The sequence below is a fragment of the Silene latifolia genome, unplaced genomic scaffold (genome assembly GCF_048544455.1).
Source record: "Silene latifolia isolate original U9 population unplaced genomic scaffold, ASM4854445v1 scaffold_106, whole genome shotgun sequence".
Classification (NCBI taxonomy): domain Eukaryota; kingdom Viridiplantae; phylum Streptophyta; class Magnoliopsida; order Caryophyllales; family Caryophyllaceae; genus Silene; species Silene latifolia.
This window is the reverse complement of record NW_027413125.1, coordinates 2,127,747-2,145,521: the sequence shown is the minus strand read 5'-3', so window position 1 is coordinate 2,145,521 and position 17,775 is coordinate 2,127,747. Positions and strand designations below refer to the sequence as shown.

The 17,775-nt window shown below is 39.5% G+C and overlaps 2 protein-coding genes across 2 annotated transcripts; both read right to left on the bottom strand.

The window, feature by feature from the left end:
* Positions 1-3,516: 3,516 nt before the first annotated feature.
* On the bottom strand, positions 3,517-5,244 carry LOC141637420 (uncharacterized). The gene has a single exon (XM_074446904.1). It carries the CDS (start codon positions 5,242-5,244, stop codon positions 3,517-3,519), a length of 1,728 nt encoding a protein of 575 aa, XP_074303005.1.
* Positions 5,245-5,330: 86 nt separating this feature from the next.
* Positions 5,331-5,954, bottom strand: LOC141637419 (uncharacterized). Its single transcript, XM_074446903.1, has one exon. The coding sequence runs from the start codon at positions 5,952-5,954 to the stop codon at positions 5,331-5,333; it is 624 nt and encodes a 207-aa protein (XP_074303004.1).
* Positions 5,955-17,775: the final 11,821 nt, after the last annotated feature.

Here is a 17,775-nt window from a genome sequence, read left to right as displayed (position 1 = left end):
GACTAATTAACAAGGACAAATGGTTCACACAACGAGTCACATTTACTAATAAACAAGGACAATTGTTTAACACAACGAGTCACAAGGGCTAATGGGCAAGGACAAATGGATAACACAACGAGTCACATGGAGTAATGAACAAGTACAATTTTTTAACACAACGAGTCATAAGGACTAATGAACAAGGACAAATAGTTCGCACAACGAGTCACATGGACTAATGAATAAGTTCAATTGTTTAACACAACTAGATACAAGGACTATTGAACAAGGACAAATAGTTCACACAACGAGTCACATTTACTAATAAACAAGGACAAATGGTTCACACAACGAGTCACAATGGTTAATGAACAAGGACAAATGGTTCACACAACGAGTCAAATTGACTAATGAACAAGTACAATTGTTTAACACAAGGAGTCACAAGGACTAATGAACAAGGAGAAATGGTTCACACAACAAGTCAATTGGACTAATGAATAATTACAATTGTTTAACACAACGACTCACAAGGACTAATGAACAAGGGTAAATGGTTTATACAACAAGTCACAAGGACTAATGAACATGGACAAATGGTTCATACAACGAGTCACATGGACTAATGAACAAGTACAATTATTTAACACAACGAGTCACAAGGACTATTGAACAAGGACAAATAGTTCACACAACGAGTCACATTTACTAATAAACAAGGACAAATGATTCACACAACGAGTCACAAGAGCTAATGGACAAGGACAAATGGTTCACACAACGAGTCACATGGACTAATGAACAAGGACAAACGGTTCACCCAACGAGTCAAATGGACTAATGAGCAAGTACAATTGGTTAACACAACGAGTCACAAGGACTAATGAACAAGGACAAACGGTTCACACAACGAGTCACAAGGACTAATGAACGAGGACAAATGGTTAACACAACGAGTCATAAAGACTAATTAACAAGGACAAATGGTTCACACAACGAGTCACATTTAGTAATAAACAAGGACAAATGGTTCACACAACGAGTCACAAGGTGATGCGTATACGTAGCGGAAGACTTAATTGTTTTGTTTTTGGATTTTTGTTGTGCAAAAGATAAAGGATATTTGTTTCGATTCCTTGAGAAGAGATCGAAAACAATGGGATATTTGGTATCACTAGACCTAAAGTGATAACAATGGGGAATTACTCAAAACGCGTCAATGGACTCAAACAATTACAATTGTTTAACACGTCCTTAGTTTAAAGGCAAATGATTCGGAAAATAGTTCCTCGACTCTTGGAAAAAGATTGAAACCACCAAGTTTCTCTCTCTAAAATGTTTATACTTCAACTTTTGATGCTTACAAATGAGGGAGGCTAGGTCCTTTTATAGTAAAAAGTCCTTGGCCTCCAAGCAAAGCATTAAATGCTAGTTGTAAGTTCTAGGATGATTAGGTGCATAGAACTTACAACCTAGACCTTTTGTCAAATCTTATTCAAACTAGTTTGAAAAATGCAAAAATATAAACTTAGAATTCCTCTCCTTGGTGCTAATGACACATTCGTTTCCCTTCCCCTTGTTCCCATTTGATTTTCTTTTGTTCCCACACGGCATCAAGGGGTGTGCGGATCTCGAGCTTCAACCGCGCATAATACCTCTCTTTTACGCAAACCCATCCAATTTTCATGCATAAAAAATGTGTTATTTGGGCCTGGTTTTGATTGGTGTTCTATGTCGAGCACAACTTCTTCCATGGGGTCCATATCCGCGTCATCTCCTCCTTCTTGAAAAGGAATTGCCCTCAATTCCTTGATTCCATCATCGTCAATGTAAGGAGATAGATCCCCGACGTTGAAAGTGGCGTGTACCCCATACTCTCCGGGCAACTCGATCTTGTATGCGTTGTCGCCTACCTTTGATATTACCTTGTAGGGACCTTCTGCTCGTGGCATGAGTTTGTTTTTGCGTTTGTTCGGAAAACGCTCCTTCCTCAAGTGTAACCACACGAGGTCTCCTTCGCTGAAAGATCTTGGCTGGCGGGTTTTGTTCGCCTTGCGCTTGTACATTTCATTAATTTTCTCAATTCTTGCCCTGACTTGATCATGTAGTTTGATCATTGATTTCAATTTGGATTCCGCATCCTTGTGTATGATTTCATCCTTGGGTAGGGGAATGAGGTCTAGTGGTAAATACGGGTTTATACCATATACGACCTCAAATGGGGAGTGCTTTGTTGCATAAGTTGGGGAGCGGTTATATGCGAACTCAGCGTGCGCGAGCTTCAAATCCCAATCTTTCTGAGTTTTACTCACCAGACTTCGCAACATTGTACCTAGGGTGCGGTTCGTGACCTCCGTTTGTCCGTCTGTCTCGAGGGTGATGAGAAGTCTTGAACAAAAGCTTGGTTCCCACCCTCTTCCATAACGTTTTCCAGAAGTAGCTTAGGAATTTGGAATCTCGATCGGAGACGATTGTCCTTGGAATCCCGTGGAGTCGTAGGACTTCCCGAAAATATAAGTCCGCCACATTGCTGGCGTCATCGGTTTTGTGACAGGCGATAAAATGGGCCATCTTTGAGAATCGATCCACCACTACCATGATCGCATCTTTGCCTCTCTGTGTTCGCGGTAATGCCACGATGAAATCCATGGATATATCTTCCCAAGGTCGGCACGGGGTAGGTAATGGCACATACTCCCCGGGCTGGAATTTGCTTTTGGCCATGTGACATGTGATGCACTTTCGTACTATCGCTTGCACGTCTCCTTGCAATTGTGGCCAATAAAAATGTTCCTTGAGGATATCCACGCTTTGTTTACTCCAAAATGTCCCCCAAGTCCACCTCCGTGGGCTTCTCGAATAAGGAGTTCTCGGATCGGGAGTTTCGGGACACAAAGTCTGTTTCCTTTGAAAAGAAAACCGTCTTGTGTAAGGAATTCTTCATGAGCCCCGTTTTCGCAAGTCTTGAAGATTTCCCCAAAGTCGGGATCGTTCTCGTAGGATTCCTTTAGTGCTTCGAATCCTAGTAATCGAATATCGAGCACCGTCAATAATGAGTATCGGCGCGAGAGAGCATCGGCCACCACGTTACTTTTGCCAGTTTTGTATTTGGAGGAGAAATGGAAAGATTGCAAAAATTCCACCCACTTGGCATGCCTTGAGTTCAATTTTTGTTGCCCATTGATATGTTTCAAGGATTCGTGGTCCGAGTGCAGGATGAAATGACTTGGTCGGAGATAGTGACTCCAATGCTGTAGGGCCCTTACGATCGCATAGAATTCCTTGTCGTAAGTCGAGTAATTGAGCCTGGCCCCGTTCAGTTTCTCAGAGAAGTAAGCGATGGGTCGCTTTCCTTGCACTAACACGGCTCCAATTCCAACACCGCTTGCATCACATTCGACTTCGAACGGGCTGGTGAAATCTGGGAGCGCCAATAATGGTGCCTCACAAAGTTTTTGGATAATCGTCTCGAAGGCCCGTTGAGCAGCCGGGGTCCATACGAAAGTTCCCTTCTTTGTACATTCCGTGATAGGGCTAGCGATGGTGCTGAAATCCCGAATGAACCTTCGATAGAATGAAGCAAGTCCGTGAAAGGATCGGACTTACGTGACGCTTTTGAATAGGCCATGATTTGATCGCCTCAATCTTGGATTGATCGACGGAAACCCCTTCTTTAGAAACCTTGTATCCAAGAAATATAACGCTCTCGACTAAGAACGAGCACTTCTCCTTCTTTCCATAGAGTTGTTGCTCCCGAAGTGTGTTGAACACCTTACGAAGATGTTGGAAGTGGTCATCCTTGCTCCGACTGTAGATCAAGATATCGTCCAAGTAAACGACTACGAATCTGCCTATGAAAGGCTTGAGTGTTTCGTTCATGAGTCGCATAAAGGTGCTTGGAGCGTTCGTCAAGCCGAATGGCATAACCGTCCACTCGTATAGCCCATGCTTAGTTTTAAACGCAGTTTTCCACTCGTCCCCTTCTCTCATCCGAATTTGATGATAGCCACTCCTCAAATCAACTTTAGAGAAGATCTCGGCTCCATGTAACTCATCGAGCATATCATCAAGCCTCGGAATTGGAAACCGATACTTGATAGTGATGTTGTTCACGGCTCGGCTATCGATGCACATTCGCCACGTTCCATCTTTCTTTGGAACAAGTAGTGTAGGAACGGCACATGGGCTCATGCTCTCGCGTACATAGCCTCGTTCCATTAACTCTTCGATTTGACGCTGTAACTCCTTGGTCTCCATCGGATTGCACCGATAGGCCGCTCTGTTTGGCAAAGGAGCTCCGGGCAGGAGGTCGATTTGGTGTTCGATCCCACGAATAGGTGGTAACCCAGCGGGTAACTCTTCGGGGAAAACATCCTTGAATTCTTCCAGGAGCGAGATTAATCGTCCATCCTTGCTTTCATTGCTAGGCGTTTCGTTGACCACCATTAGGTAAACCTGTTTGCCATTGACAATGGCCTCGTCCACTTCTTTCTCACTAGCGAGCATGGTCATGCTAGTAGTCGTTCTACGTTTGGCGCTCATAGAACGTACTTCAACTGGCGCCATTGGTTTAAGGACAATTCTTTTTCCCTTACTTACCAACTCGTACTCGTTGCTTCGACCGCGATGCACCACATCCCGGTCATATTGCCAAGGTCGTCCTAATAGGACATGACATGCATCCATTGGCACAACATCGCACAGGATGTCGTCGTTGTAAGATCCCATGGTCAGTGTTACCTTTACTTGCTTAGTGATTTTCACTTTATTCTCGTCATCGAGCCAATGCAGGGCGTAAGGTTTTGGGTGAGGTGTCGTGGGTAGTTTCAATTTCTCCACCATCTCTTTTGAGGCGACGTTGGTGCAACTGCCTCCGTCAATGATTAGGCTACACCATTTGTCCTTCACTTGGCATTTGGTGTGGAATATTTGACTTCGCTGCTCCGGTTCAATGGGTGATGTTTGAGCTTGCAGGGCTCGGAGAACCAAATTGCAATCATAGCTAGGAGCGACGTAATCTTCGGCGTTCCCGGTGGGTGCCTCTTCCTCATCTCCTTCTAGATTAAAAATACCCTTAGTTCTTTCCTCTTCTTCGAACAGTTCCTCACGACATTTCACGGCCTCTCTTAGTGTGATGGTTCGCTGGCTCGGGCACGCATTTTTGAAATGTCCAAACCCTTGACATTTAAAACACCGAATCTGCGTGGAGTTATTCTCCTTTGCGGCGGGTGATTTGCTAGCAGCACTGGGAGTAGGAGTCATCTTGGGATCGGTGGTGTTCCCCGTTGTGCTTGTCCTTGAGTTGTTCTCATTTTTCCAAGTCCGGCTATTCTCACCATAGGTGGTTGTCACCTTCGTCTTTCCTTGCGCCTCCACCTTGAGACACATAATACACAAGGTATCGAAATCGAGTAATTACAGAACTCGACAACATGGGCGATGTTGCGGTTTAGACCTCGTAGGAATCGTGCCATCCTTATGTCCTCATCTTCCACCAAGTCTCCCATTAAGGCCAGATTCTCAAATTCGTTGATGTACTCTAGGACACTCAGCCTTCCTTGGGCAAGATCGGTGATCTTACGATAGGTCGTGAGCCTATGCGTTGCGGGGACATATCTCTTCCGTAATTTTAGTTTAAGCACGTGCCACGATGTTATCTTCGATTTTCCGGCTCGAACTCTTCTGGTCTTAAGGCTTTCATACCATAATGAAGCCCCATTTCTTAATTTCAAAATGGCGTACTTGCAGCTCTGTTCATCATCAAGTCCCTTAAAATCAAACATCCGATCTATTTGTCTTTCCCATTCAAGGTAAGACTCGGGATCCGTGCTTCCTGTGAACTCGGGTAGTTCACTCATTTTGAACTCGTCAATGACTCGTTCACGTCTTGGCTGCCATTTGGGATCGTGTTCTTGCAATTTCTTTAAGGCCTTTTGAAGATCCTTGAGAAAGTTTGGATCGTCGAAGTTCATATTTGGTGATTGGGTTCTTTGATTTTTTTTTTCAAAAGAAAGATGTGTGTTTTTTTTTTTTTTTTTTTTTTTTCAGTGAACAGACCGTGTGAACAGTACCGTGAACAGTGTTTTTCGTTTTTTTTTTTTTTGTTCAATTCGTGCCTTCAAGATCCAATCGATTAAACCTCAACTTCCTTGCCGAGTTTAATCTTTGAACACCAAGCGCGTTGGATATTCAACTATCAACGGATTGGGACCTCCTTAGGACCGTCTTGATTTTTTTGGGGTGATCAAGAGCCAAGCTCGATACCATTTGATGCGTATACGTAGCGGAAGACTTAATTGTTTTGTTTTTGGGTTTTTGTTGTGCAAAAGATAAAGGATATTTGTTTCGATTCCTTGAGAAGAGATCGAAAACAATGGGATATTTGGTATCACTAGACCTATAGTGATAACAATGGGGAATTACTCGAAACGCGTCAAGCAACTCAAACTCAAACTGCGGAACACGTCCTTAGTTTAAGGCAAGATTCGAAAGCCTCGACTCTTGGAAAAAGATTGAAACCACCAAGTTTCTCTCTCTAAAATGTTTATACTTCAACTTTTGATGCTTACAAATGAGGGAGGCTAGGTCCTTTTATAGTAAAAAGTCCTTGGCCTCCAAGCAAAGCATTAAATGCTAGTTGTAAGTTCTAGGATGATTAGGTGCATAGAACTTACAACCTAGACCTTTTGTCAAATCTTATTCAAACTAGTTTGAAAAATGCAAAAATATAAACTTAGAATTCCTCTCCCTTGGTGCCGCCACATTCGGCCCTTTCCCCTTGTTCCCATTTGATTTTCTTTTGTTCCCACACACGCATCAAGGGGGTGTGCGGATCTCGAGCTTCAACCGCGCATAATACCTCTCTTTTACGCAAACCCATCCAATTTTCATGCATAAAAAATATGTTATTTGGGCCTGGTTTTGATTGGTGTTCTATGTCGAGCACAACTTCTTCCATGGGGTCCATATCCGCGTCACAAGGGCTAATGGACAAGGACAAATGGTTCACACAACGAGACACATGCACTAATGAACAAGTACAATTGTTTAACACAACCACGCACAAGGACTAATGAACAAGGATAATTGGATTACACAATGAGTCACAAGGACTAATAAACAAGGACAAATGGTTCACACAACGAGTCACATGGACTAATGAACAAGTACAATTGTTTAACACAACGAGTCACAATGACTAATGAACAAGGACAAATGGTTCAGACAACGAGTCACATGGACTAATGAACAATTACAATTGCTTAACATAACGAGTCACGAAGACTAATGAACATGGACAAATAGTTCACACAACGAGTCACATTTACTAATAAACAAGGATAAATTGTTCACACAATGAGTCACAAGGGTTAATGAACAAGGACAAATAGTTCAATACAAAGAGTCATATGGACTAATGAACAAGTACAATTATTTTAACACAACGAGTCACGAGGACTAAAGAACAAGGACAAATGGTTTACACAACGAATCACAAGGACTAATGAACAAGGACAAATGGTTCACCCAACGAGTCACCTGGACAAGTGAACAAGAAAATTGTTTAACACAACGACTCACAAGGACTAATGAACAAGGACAAATGGTTTACAAAACAAGTCACAAGGACTAATGAACATGGACAAATGGTTCACACGAGTCACAAGGACTAATGAACAAGGACAAATAGTTCACACAACGAGTCACTTGGACTAATGAACAAGTATAATGGTTTAACACAACGAGTGACAAGACCTAATGAACAAGGACAAATGGATCACACAACGAGTCACATGGAGTAATGAACAAGTACAATTTTTTAACACAACGAGTCATAAGGACTAATGAACAAGGACAAATGGTTCACACAACGAACGTTACATGGACTAATGAAAAGTACATTGTTTAAAACAACGAGTTCAAGGACTATTGAACAAGGACAAATAGTTCACACAACGGTCACATTTACTAATAAACAAGGACAAATGGTTCAATATAACGAGTCACAAGGGTTAATGAACAAGGACAAATGGTTCAAACAACGAGTCACATGGACTAATGAACAAGTACAATTGTTTAACACAAGAGTCACAAGGACTAATGAACAAGGACAAATGGTTCACACAACGAGTCAATTGGACTAATGAATAATTACAATTGTTTAACACAACGACTCACAAGGACTAATGAACAAGGGTAAATGGTTTACACAACAAGTCACATTTACTAATGAACACGGAAAAATGGTTCATACAACGAGTCACATGGACTAATGAACAATTACAATTGTTTAACACAACGAGTCACAAGGACTAATGAACAAGGACAAATAGTTCACACAACGAGTCACATTTACTAATAAACAAGGACAAATGATTCACACAACGAGTCACAAGAGCTAATGGACAAGGACAAATGGTTCACACAAAGAGTCACATGGACTAATGAACAAGTACAATTGTTTAACACAAGGAGTCACAAGGACTAATGAACAAGAACAAATGGTTCACACAACGAGTCACATTTACTAATAAACAAGGACAAATGGTTCTCACAACGAATCACATGGACTAATGAACAAGTACAATTAATTTAACACAACGAGACACAAGGACTAATGAACAAGGACAAATGGTTTACACAACGAGTCACAAGGACTAATGAACGAGGACAAATGGTTCACCCAACGAGTCAAATGGACTAATGAGCAAGTACAATTGTTTAACACAACGAGTCACAAGGACTTATGAACAAGGACAAACGGTTCACACAACGAGTCACAAGGACTAATGAACAATTACAAATGTTTATCACAACGAGTCATAAAGACTAATTAACAAGGACAAATGGTTCACACAACGAGTCACATTTACTAATAAACAAGGACAATTGTTTAACACAACGAGTCACAAGGGCTAATGGATAAGGACAAATGGATAACACAACGAGTCACATGGAGTAATGAACAAGTACAATTTTTTAACACAACGAGTCATAAGGACTAATGAACAAGGACAAATAGTTCGCACAACGAGTCACATGAACTAATGAACAAGTTCAATTGTTTAACACAACTAGATACAAGGACTATTGAACAAGGACAAATAGTTCACACAACGAGTCACATTTACTAATAAACAAGGACAAATGGTTCACACAGCGAGTCACAATGGTTAATGAACAAGGACAAATGGTTCACACAACGAGTCAAATTGACTAATGAACAAGTACAATTGTTTAACACAATGAGTCACAAGGACTAATGAACAAGGAGAAATGGTTCACACAACAAGTCAATTGGACTAATGAATAATTACAATTGTTTAACACAACGACTCACAAGGACTAATGAACAAGGGTAAATGGTTTATACAACAAGTCACAAGGACTAATGAACATGGACAAATGGTTCATACAACGAGTCACATGGACTAATGAACAAGTACAATTATTTAACACAACGAGTCACAAGGACTATTGAACAAGGACAAATAGTTCCCAAAACGAGTCACATTTACTAATAAACAAGGACAAATAGTTCACACAACGAGTCACATGGGCTAATGGACAAGGACAAATGGTTCACACAACGAGTCACATGGACTAATGAACAAGTACAATTGTTTAACACAACCACTCACAAGGACTAATGAACAAGGATAAATGTATTACAAAGAGTCACAAGGACTAATGAACAAGGACAAATGGTTCACACAACGAGTCACATGGACTAATGAACAAGTACAATTGTTTAACACAAGGAGTCACAAGAACTAATGAACAAGGACAAATGGTTCACACAACGAGTCACATGGACTAATGAACAGTTACAATTGTTTAACATAACGAGTCACGAAGACTAATGAACAAGGACATTTAGGTCACACAACGAGTCACATTTACTAATAAACAAAGACAAATGGTTCACACAACGAGTCACAAGGGCTAATGGACAAGGACAAATGCTTCACATAACGAGTCACATGGACTAATGAACAAGTACAATTGTTTAACACAACCACTCACAAGGACTAATGAACAAGGATAAATGTATTACACAATGAGTCACAAGGGCTAATGAACAAGGACAAATGGTTTACATAACGAGTCACATGGACTAATGAACAAGTACAATTGTTTAACACAAGGAGTCACAAGAACTAATGAACAAGGACAAATGGTTCACACAACGAGTCACATGGACTAATGAACACTTACAATTGTTTAGCATATATAAGGAGTCACAAAGACTAATGAACAAGCACATTTAGTTCACACAACGAGTCACATTTACTAATAAACAAGAACAAATGGTTTACACAACAAAGTCACAAGGGCTAATGAACAAGGACAAAGGGTTCACACAACGAGTCACATGGACTAATGAACAAGTACAATTGTTTAACACAAGGAGTCACAAGGACTAATGAACAAGAATAAATGGTTCACACAACGAGTCACATTTACTAATAAACAAGGACAAATGGTTCTCACAACGAATCACATGGACTAATGAACAAGTACAATTAATTTAACACAACGAGACACAAAGACTAATGAACAAGGACAAATGGTTTACACAATGAGTCATAAGGACTAATGAACGAGGACAAACGGTTCACCCAACGAGTCAAATGGACTAATGAGCAAGTACACTTGTTTAACACAACGAGTCACAAGGACTAATGAACAAGGACAAACGGTTCACACAACGAGTCACAAGGACTAATGAACAATTACAAATGTTTAACACAACGAGTCATAAAGACTAATTAACAAGGACAAATGGTTCACACAACGAGTCACATTTACTAATAAACAAGGACAAATGGTTCACACAACGAGTCACAAGGGCTAATGGACAAGGACAAATGGTTCACACAACGAGACACATGCACTAATGAACAAGTACAATTGTTTAACACAACCACGCACAAGGACTAATGAACAAGGATAATTGGTTTACACAATGAGTCACAAGGACTAATAAACAAGGACAAATGGTTCACACAACGAGTCACATGGACTAATGAACAAGTACAATTGTTTAACACAACGAGTCACAATGACTAATGAACAAGGACAAATGGTTCAGACAACGAGTCACATGGACTAATGAACAATTACAATTGCTTAACATAACGAGTCATGAAGACTAATGAACAAGGACAAATAGTTCACACAACGAGTCACATTTACTAATAAACAAGGATAAATTGTTCACACAACGAGTCACAAGGGTTAATGAACAAGGACAAATAGTTCACACAACGAGTCACATGGACTAGTGAACAAGTACAATTATTTTAACACAACGAGTCACGAGGACTAAAGAACAAGGACAAATGGTTTACACAACGAATCACAAGGACTAATGAACAAGGACAAATGGTTCACCCAACGAGTCACCTGGACAAGTGAACAAGTACAATTGTTTAACACAACGAGTCACAAGGACTAATGAACAAGGACAAATGGTTTACACAACAAGTCACAAGGACTAATGAACATGGACAAATGGTTCACACGAGTCACAAGGACTAATGAACAAGGACAAATAGTTCACACAACGAGTCACTTGGACTAATGAACAAGTATAATGGTTTAACACAACGAGTGACAAGACCTAATGAACAAGGACAAATGGATCACACAACGAGTCACATGGAGTAATGAACAAGTACAATTTTTTAACACAACGAGTCATAAGGACTAATGAACAAGGACAAATGGTTCGCACAACGAGTCACATGGACTAATGAACAAGTACAATTGTTTAAAACAACGAGTTACAAGGACTATTGAACAAGGACAAATAGTTCACACAACGAGTCACATTTACTAATAAACAAGGACAAATGGTTCACACAACGAGTCACAAGGGTTAATGAACAAGGACAAATGGTTCAAACAACGAGTCACATGGACTAATGAACAAGTACAATTGTTTAACATAAGGAGTCGCAAGGACTAATGAACAAGGACAAATGGTTCACACAACGAGTCAATTGGACTAATGAATAATTACAATTGTTTAACACAACGACTCACAAGGACTAATGAACAAGGGTAAATGGTTTACACAACAAGTCACAAGGACTAATGAACACGGACAAATGGTTCATACAACGAGTCACATGGACTAATGAACAAGTACAATTGTTTAACACAACGAGTCACAAGGACTATTGAACAAGGACAAATAGTTCACACAACGAGTCACATTTACTAATAAACAAGGACAAATGATTCACACAACGAGTCACAAGAGCTAATGGACAAGGACAAATGGTTCACACAACGAGTCACATGGACTAATGAACAAGTACAATTGTTTAACACAAGGAGTCACAAGGACTAATGAACAAGAACAAATGGTTCACACAACGAGTCACATTTACTAATAAACAAGGACAAATGGTTCTCACAACGAATCACATGGACTAATGAACAAGTACAATTAATTTAACACAACGAGACACAAGGACTAATGAACAAGGACAAATGGTTTACACAACGAGTCACAAGGACTAATGAACGAGGACAAACGGTTCACCCAACGAGAAAAAATGGACTAATGAGCAAGTACAATTGTTTAACACAACGAGTCACAAGGACTAATGAACAAGGACAAACGGTTCACACAACGAGTCACAAGGACTAATGAACAATTACAAATGTTTAACACAACGAGTCATAAAGACTAATTAACAAGGACAAATGGTTCACACAACGAGTCACATTTACTAATAAACAAGGACAATTGTTTAACACAACGAGTCACAAGGGCTAATGGACAAGGACAAATGGATAACACAACGAGTCACATGGAGTAATGAACAAGTACAATTTTTTAACACAACGAGTCATAAGGACTAATGAACAAGGACAAATAGTTCGCACAACGAGTCACATGGACTAATGAACAAGTTCAATTGTTTAACACAACTAGATACAAGGACTATTGAACAAGGACAAATAGTTCACACAACGAGTCACATTTACTAATAAACAAGGACAAATGGTTCACACAACGAGTCACAATGGTTAATGAACAAGGACGAATGGTTCACACAACGAGTCAAATTGACTAATGAACAAGTACAATTGTTTAACACAAGGAGTCACAAGGACTAATGAAGAAGGAGAAATGGTTCACACAACAAGTCAATTGGACTAATGAATAATTACAATTGTTTAACACAACGACTCACAAGGACTAATGAACAAGGGTAAATGGTTTATACAACAAGTCACAAGGACTAATGAACATGGACAAATGGTTCATACAACGAGTCACATGGACTAATGAACAAGTACAATTATTTAACACAACGTGTCACAAGGACTATTGAACAAGGACAAATAGTTCACACAACGAGTCACATTTACTAATAAACAAGGACAAATAGTTCACACAACGAGTCACATGGGCTAATGGACAAGGACAAATGGTTCACACAACGAGTCACATGGACTAATGAACAAGTACAATTGTTTAACACAACCACTCACAAGGACTAATGAACAAGGATAAATGTATTACACAACGAGTCACAAGGACTAATGAACAAGGACAAATGGTTCACACAACGAGTCACATGGACTAATGAACAAGTACAATTGTTTAACACAAGGAGTCACAAGAACTAATGAACAAGGACAAATGGTTCGCACAACGAGTCACATGGACTAATGAACAGTTACAATTGTTTAACATAACGAGTCACGAAGACTAATGAACAAGGACATTTAGGTCACACAACGAGTCACATTTACTAATAAACAAGGACAAATGGTTCACACAACGAGTCACAAGGGCTAATGGACAAGAACAAATGCTTCACATAACGAGTCACATGGACTAATGAACAAGTACAATTGTTTAACACAACCACTCACAAGGACTAATGAACAAGGATAAATGTATTACACAACGAGTCACAAGGGCTAATGAACAAGGACAAATGGTTCACACAACGAGTCACATGGACTAATGAACAAGTACAATTGTTTAACACAAGGAGTCACAAGAACTAATGAACAAGGACAAATGGTTCATACAACGAGTCACATGGACTAATGAACAATTACAATTGTTTAGCATAACGAGTCACAAAGACTAATGAACAAGCACATTTAGTTCACACAACGAGTCACATTAACTAATAAACAAGGACAAATGGTTTATACAACAAAGTCACAAGGGCTAATGAACAAGGACAAAGGGTTCACACAAAGAGTCACATGGACTAATGAACAAGTACAATTGTTTAACACAAGGAGTCACAAGGACTAATGAACAAGAACAAATGGTTCACACAACGAGTCACATTTACTAATAAACAAGGACAAATGGTTCTCACAACGAATCACATGGACTAATGAACAAGAACAATTAATTTAACACAACGAGACACAAGGACTAATGAACAAGGACAAATGGTTTACACAACGAGTCACAAGGACTAATGAACGAGGACAAACGGTTCACCCAACGAGTTAAATGGACTAATGAGCAAGTACAATTGTTTAACACAACGAGTCACAAGGACTAATGAACAAGGACAAACGGTTCACACAACGAGTCACAAGGACTAATGAACAATTACAAATGTTTAACACAACGAGTCATAAAGACTAATTAACAAGTACAAATGGTTCACACAACGAGTCACATTTACTAATAAACAAGGACAAATGGTTCACACAACGAGTCACAAGGGCAAAAGGACAAGGACAAATGGTTCACACAACGATACACATGGACTAATGAACAAGTACAATTGTTTAACACAACCACGCACAAGGACTAATGAACAAGGATAATTGGTTTACACAATGAGTCACAAGGACTAATAAACAAGGACAAATGGTTCACACAACGAGTCACATGGACTAATGGACAAGTACAATTGTTTAACACAACGAGTCACAATGACTAATGAACAAGGACAAATGGTTCAGACAACGAGTCACATGGACTAATGAACAATTACAATTGCTTAACATAACGAGTCACGAAGACTAATGAACAAGGACAAATAGTTCACACAACGAGTCACATTTACTAATAAACAAGGATAAATTGTTCACACAACGAGTCACAAGGGTTAATGAACAAGGACAAATAGTTCACACAACGAGTCACATGGACTAGTGAACAAGTACAATTATTTTAACACAACGAGTCACGAGGACTAAAGAACAAGGACAAATGGTTTACACAACGAATCATAAGGACTAATGAACAAGGACAAATGGTTCACCCAACGAGTCACCTCGACAAGTGAACAAGTACAATTGTTTAACACAACGAGTCACAAGGACTAATGAACAAGGACAAATGGTTTACACAACAAGTCACAAGGACTAATGAACATGGACAAATGGTTCACACGAGTCACAAGGACTAATGAACAAGGACAAATAGTTCACACAACGAGTCACTTGGACTAATGAACAAGTATAATGGTTTAACACAACGAGTGACAAGACCTAATGTACAAGGACAAATGGATCACACAACGAGTCACATGGAGTAATGAACAAGTATATTTTTTTAACACAACGAGTCATAAGGACTAATGAACAAGGACAAATGGTTTGCACAACGAGTCACATGGACTAATGAACAAGTACAATTGTTTAAAACAATGAGTTACAAGGACTATTGAACAAGGACAAATAGTTCACACAACGAGTCACATTTACTAATAAACAAGGACAAATGGTTCACACAACGAGTCACAAGGGTTAATGAACAAGTACAAATGGTTCAAACAACGAGTCACATGGACTAATGAACAAGTACAATTGTTTAACATAAGGAGTCGCAAGGACTAATGAACAAGGACAAATGGTTCACACAACGAGTCAATTGGACTAATGAATAATTACAATTGTTTAACACAACGACTCACAAGGACTAATGAACAAGGGTAAATGGTTTACACAACAAGTCACGAGGACTAATGAACACGGAAAAATGGTTCATACAACGAGTCACATGGACTAATGAACAAGTACAATTGTTTAACACAACGAGTCACAAGGACTATTGAACAAGGACAAATGGTTCACACAACGAACGAGTCACATTTACTAATAAACAAGGACAAATGGTTCACACAACGAGTCACAAGGACTAATGGACAAGGACAAATGGTTCACACAACGAGACACATTTACTAATAAACAAGGACAAATGGTTCACACAACGAGTCACAAGGGCTAATGGACAAGGACAAATGGTTCATACAACGAGACACATGCACTAATGAACAAGTACAATTAGTTTAACACAACGATGCACAAGGACTAATGAACAAGGATAATTGGTTTACACAATGAGTCACAAGGACTAATAAACAAGGACAAATGGTTCACACAACGAGTCACATGGACTAATGAACAAGTACAATTGTTTAACACAACGAGTCACAATGACTAATGAACAAGGACAAATGGTTCGCATAACGAGTCACATGGACTAATGAACAATTACAATTGCTTAACATAACGAGTCACGAAGACTAATGAACAAGGACAAATAGTTCACACAACGAGTCACATTTACTAATAAGCAAGGATAAATTGTTCACACAACGAGTCACAAGGGTTAATGAACAAGGACAAATAGTTCACACAACGAGTCACATGGACTAGTGAACAAGTACAATTATTTTAACACAACGAGTCACGAGGACTAAAGAACAAGGACAAATGGTTTACACAACGAATCACAAGGACTAATGAACAAGGACAAATGGTTCACCCAACGAGTCACCTGGACAAGTGAACAAGTACAATTGTTTAACACAACGAGTCACAAGGACTAATGAACAAGGGCAAATGGTTTACACAACAAGTCACAAGGACTAATGAACATGGACAAATGGTTCACACGAGTCACAAGGACTAATGAACAAGGACAAATAGTTCACACAACGAGTCACTTGGACTAATGAACAAGTATAATGGTTTAACACAACGAGTGACAAGACCTAATGAACAAGGACAAATGGATCACACAACGAGTCACATGGAGTAATGAACAAGTACAATGTTTTAACACAACGAGTCATAAGGACTAATGAACACGGACAAATGGTTCACACAACGAGTCACAAGGGTTAATGAACAAGGACAAATGGTTCAAACAACGAGTCACATGGACTAATGAACAAGTACAATTGTTTAACATAAGGAGTCGCAAGGACTAATGAACAAGGACAAATGGTTCACACAACGAGTCAATTGGACTAATGAATAATTACAATTGTTTAACACAACGACTCACAAGGACTAATGAACAAGGGTAAATGGTTTACACAACAAGTCACAAGGACTAATGAACACGGACAAATGGTTCATACAACGAGTCACATGGACTAATGAACAAGTACAATTGTTTAACACAACGAGTCACAAGGACTATTGAACAAGGACAAATGGTTCACACAACGAACGAGTCACATTTACTAATAAACAAGGACAAATGGTTCACACAACGAGTCACAAGGACTAATGGACAAGGACAAATGGTTCACACAACGAGTCACATGGACTAATGAACAAGTATAATTGTTTAACACAATGAGTTACAAGGACTATTGAACAAGGACAAATAGTTCACACAACGAGTCACATTTACTAATAAACAAGGACAAATAGTTCACACAACGAGTCACATGGGCTAATGGACAAGGACAAATGGTTCACACAACGAGTCACATGGACTCATGAACAAGTACAATTGTTTAACACAACCACTCACAAGGACTAATGAAC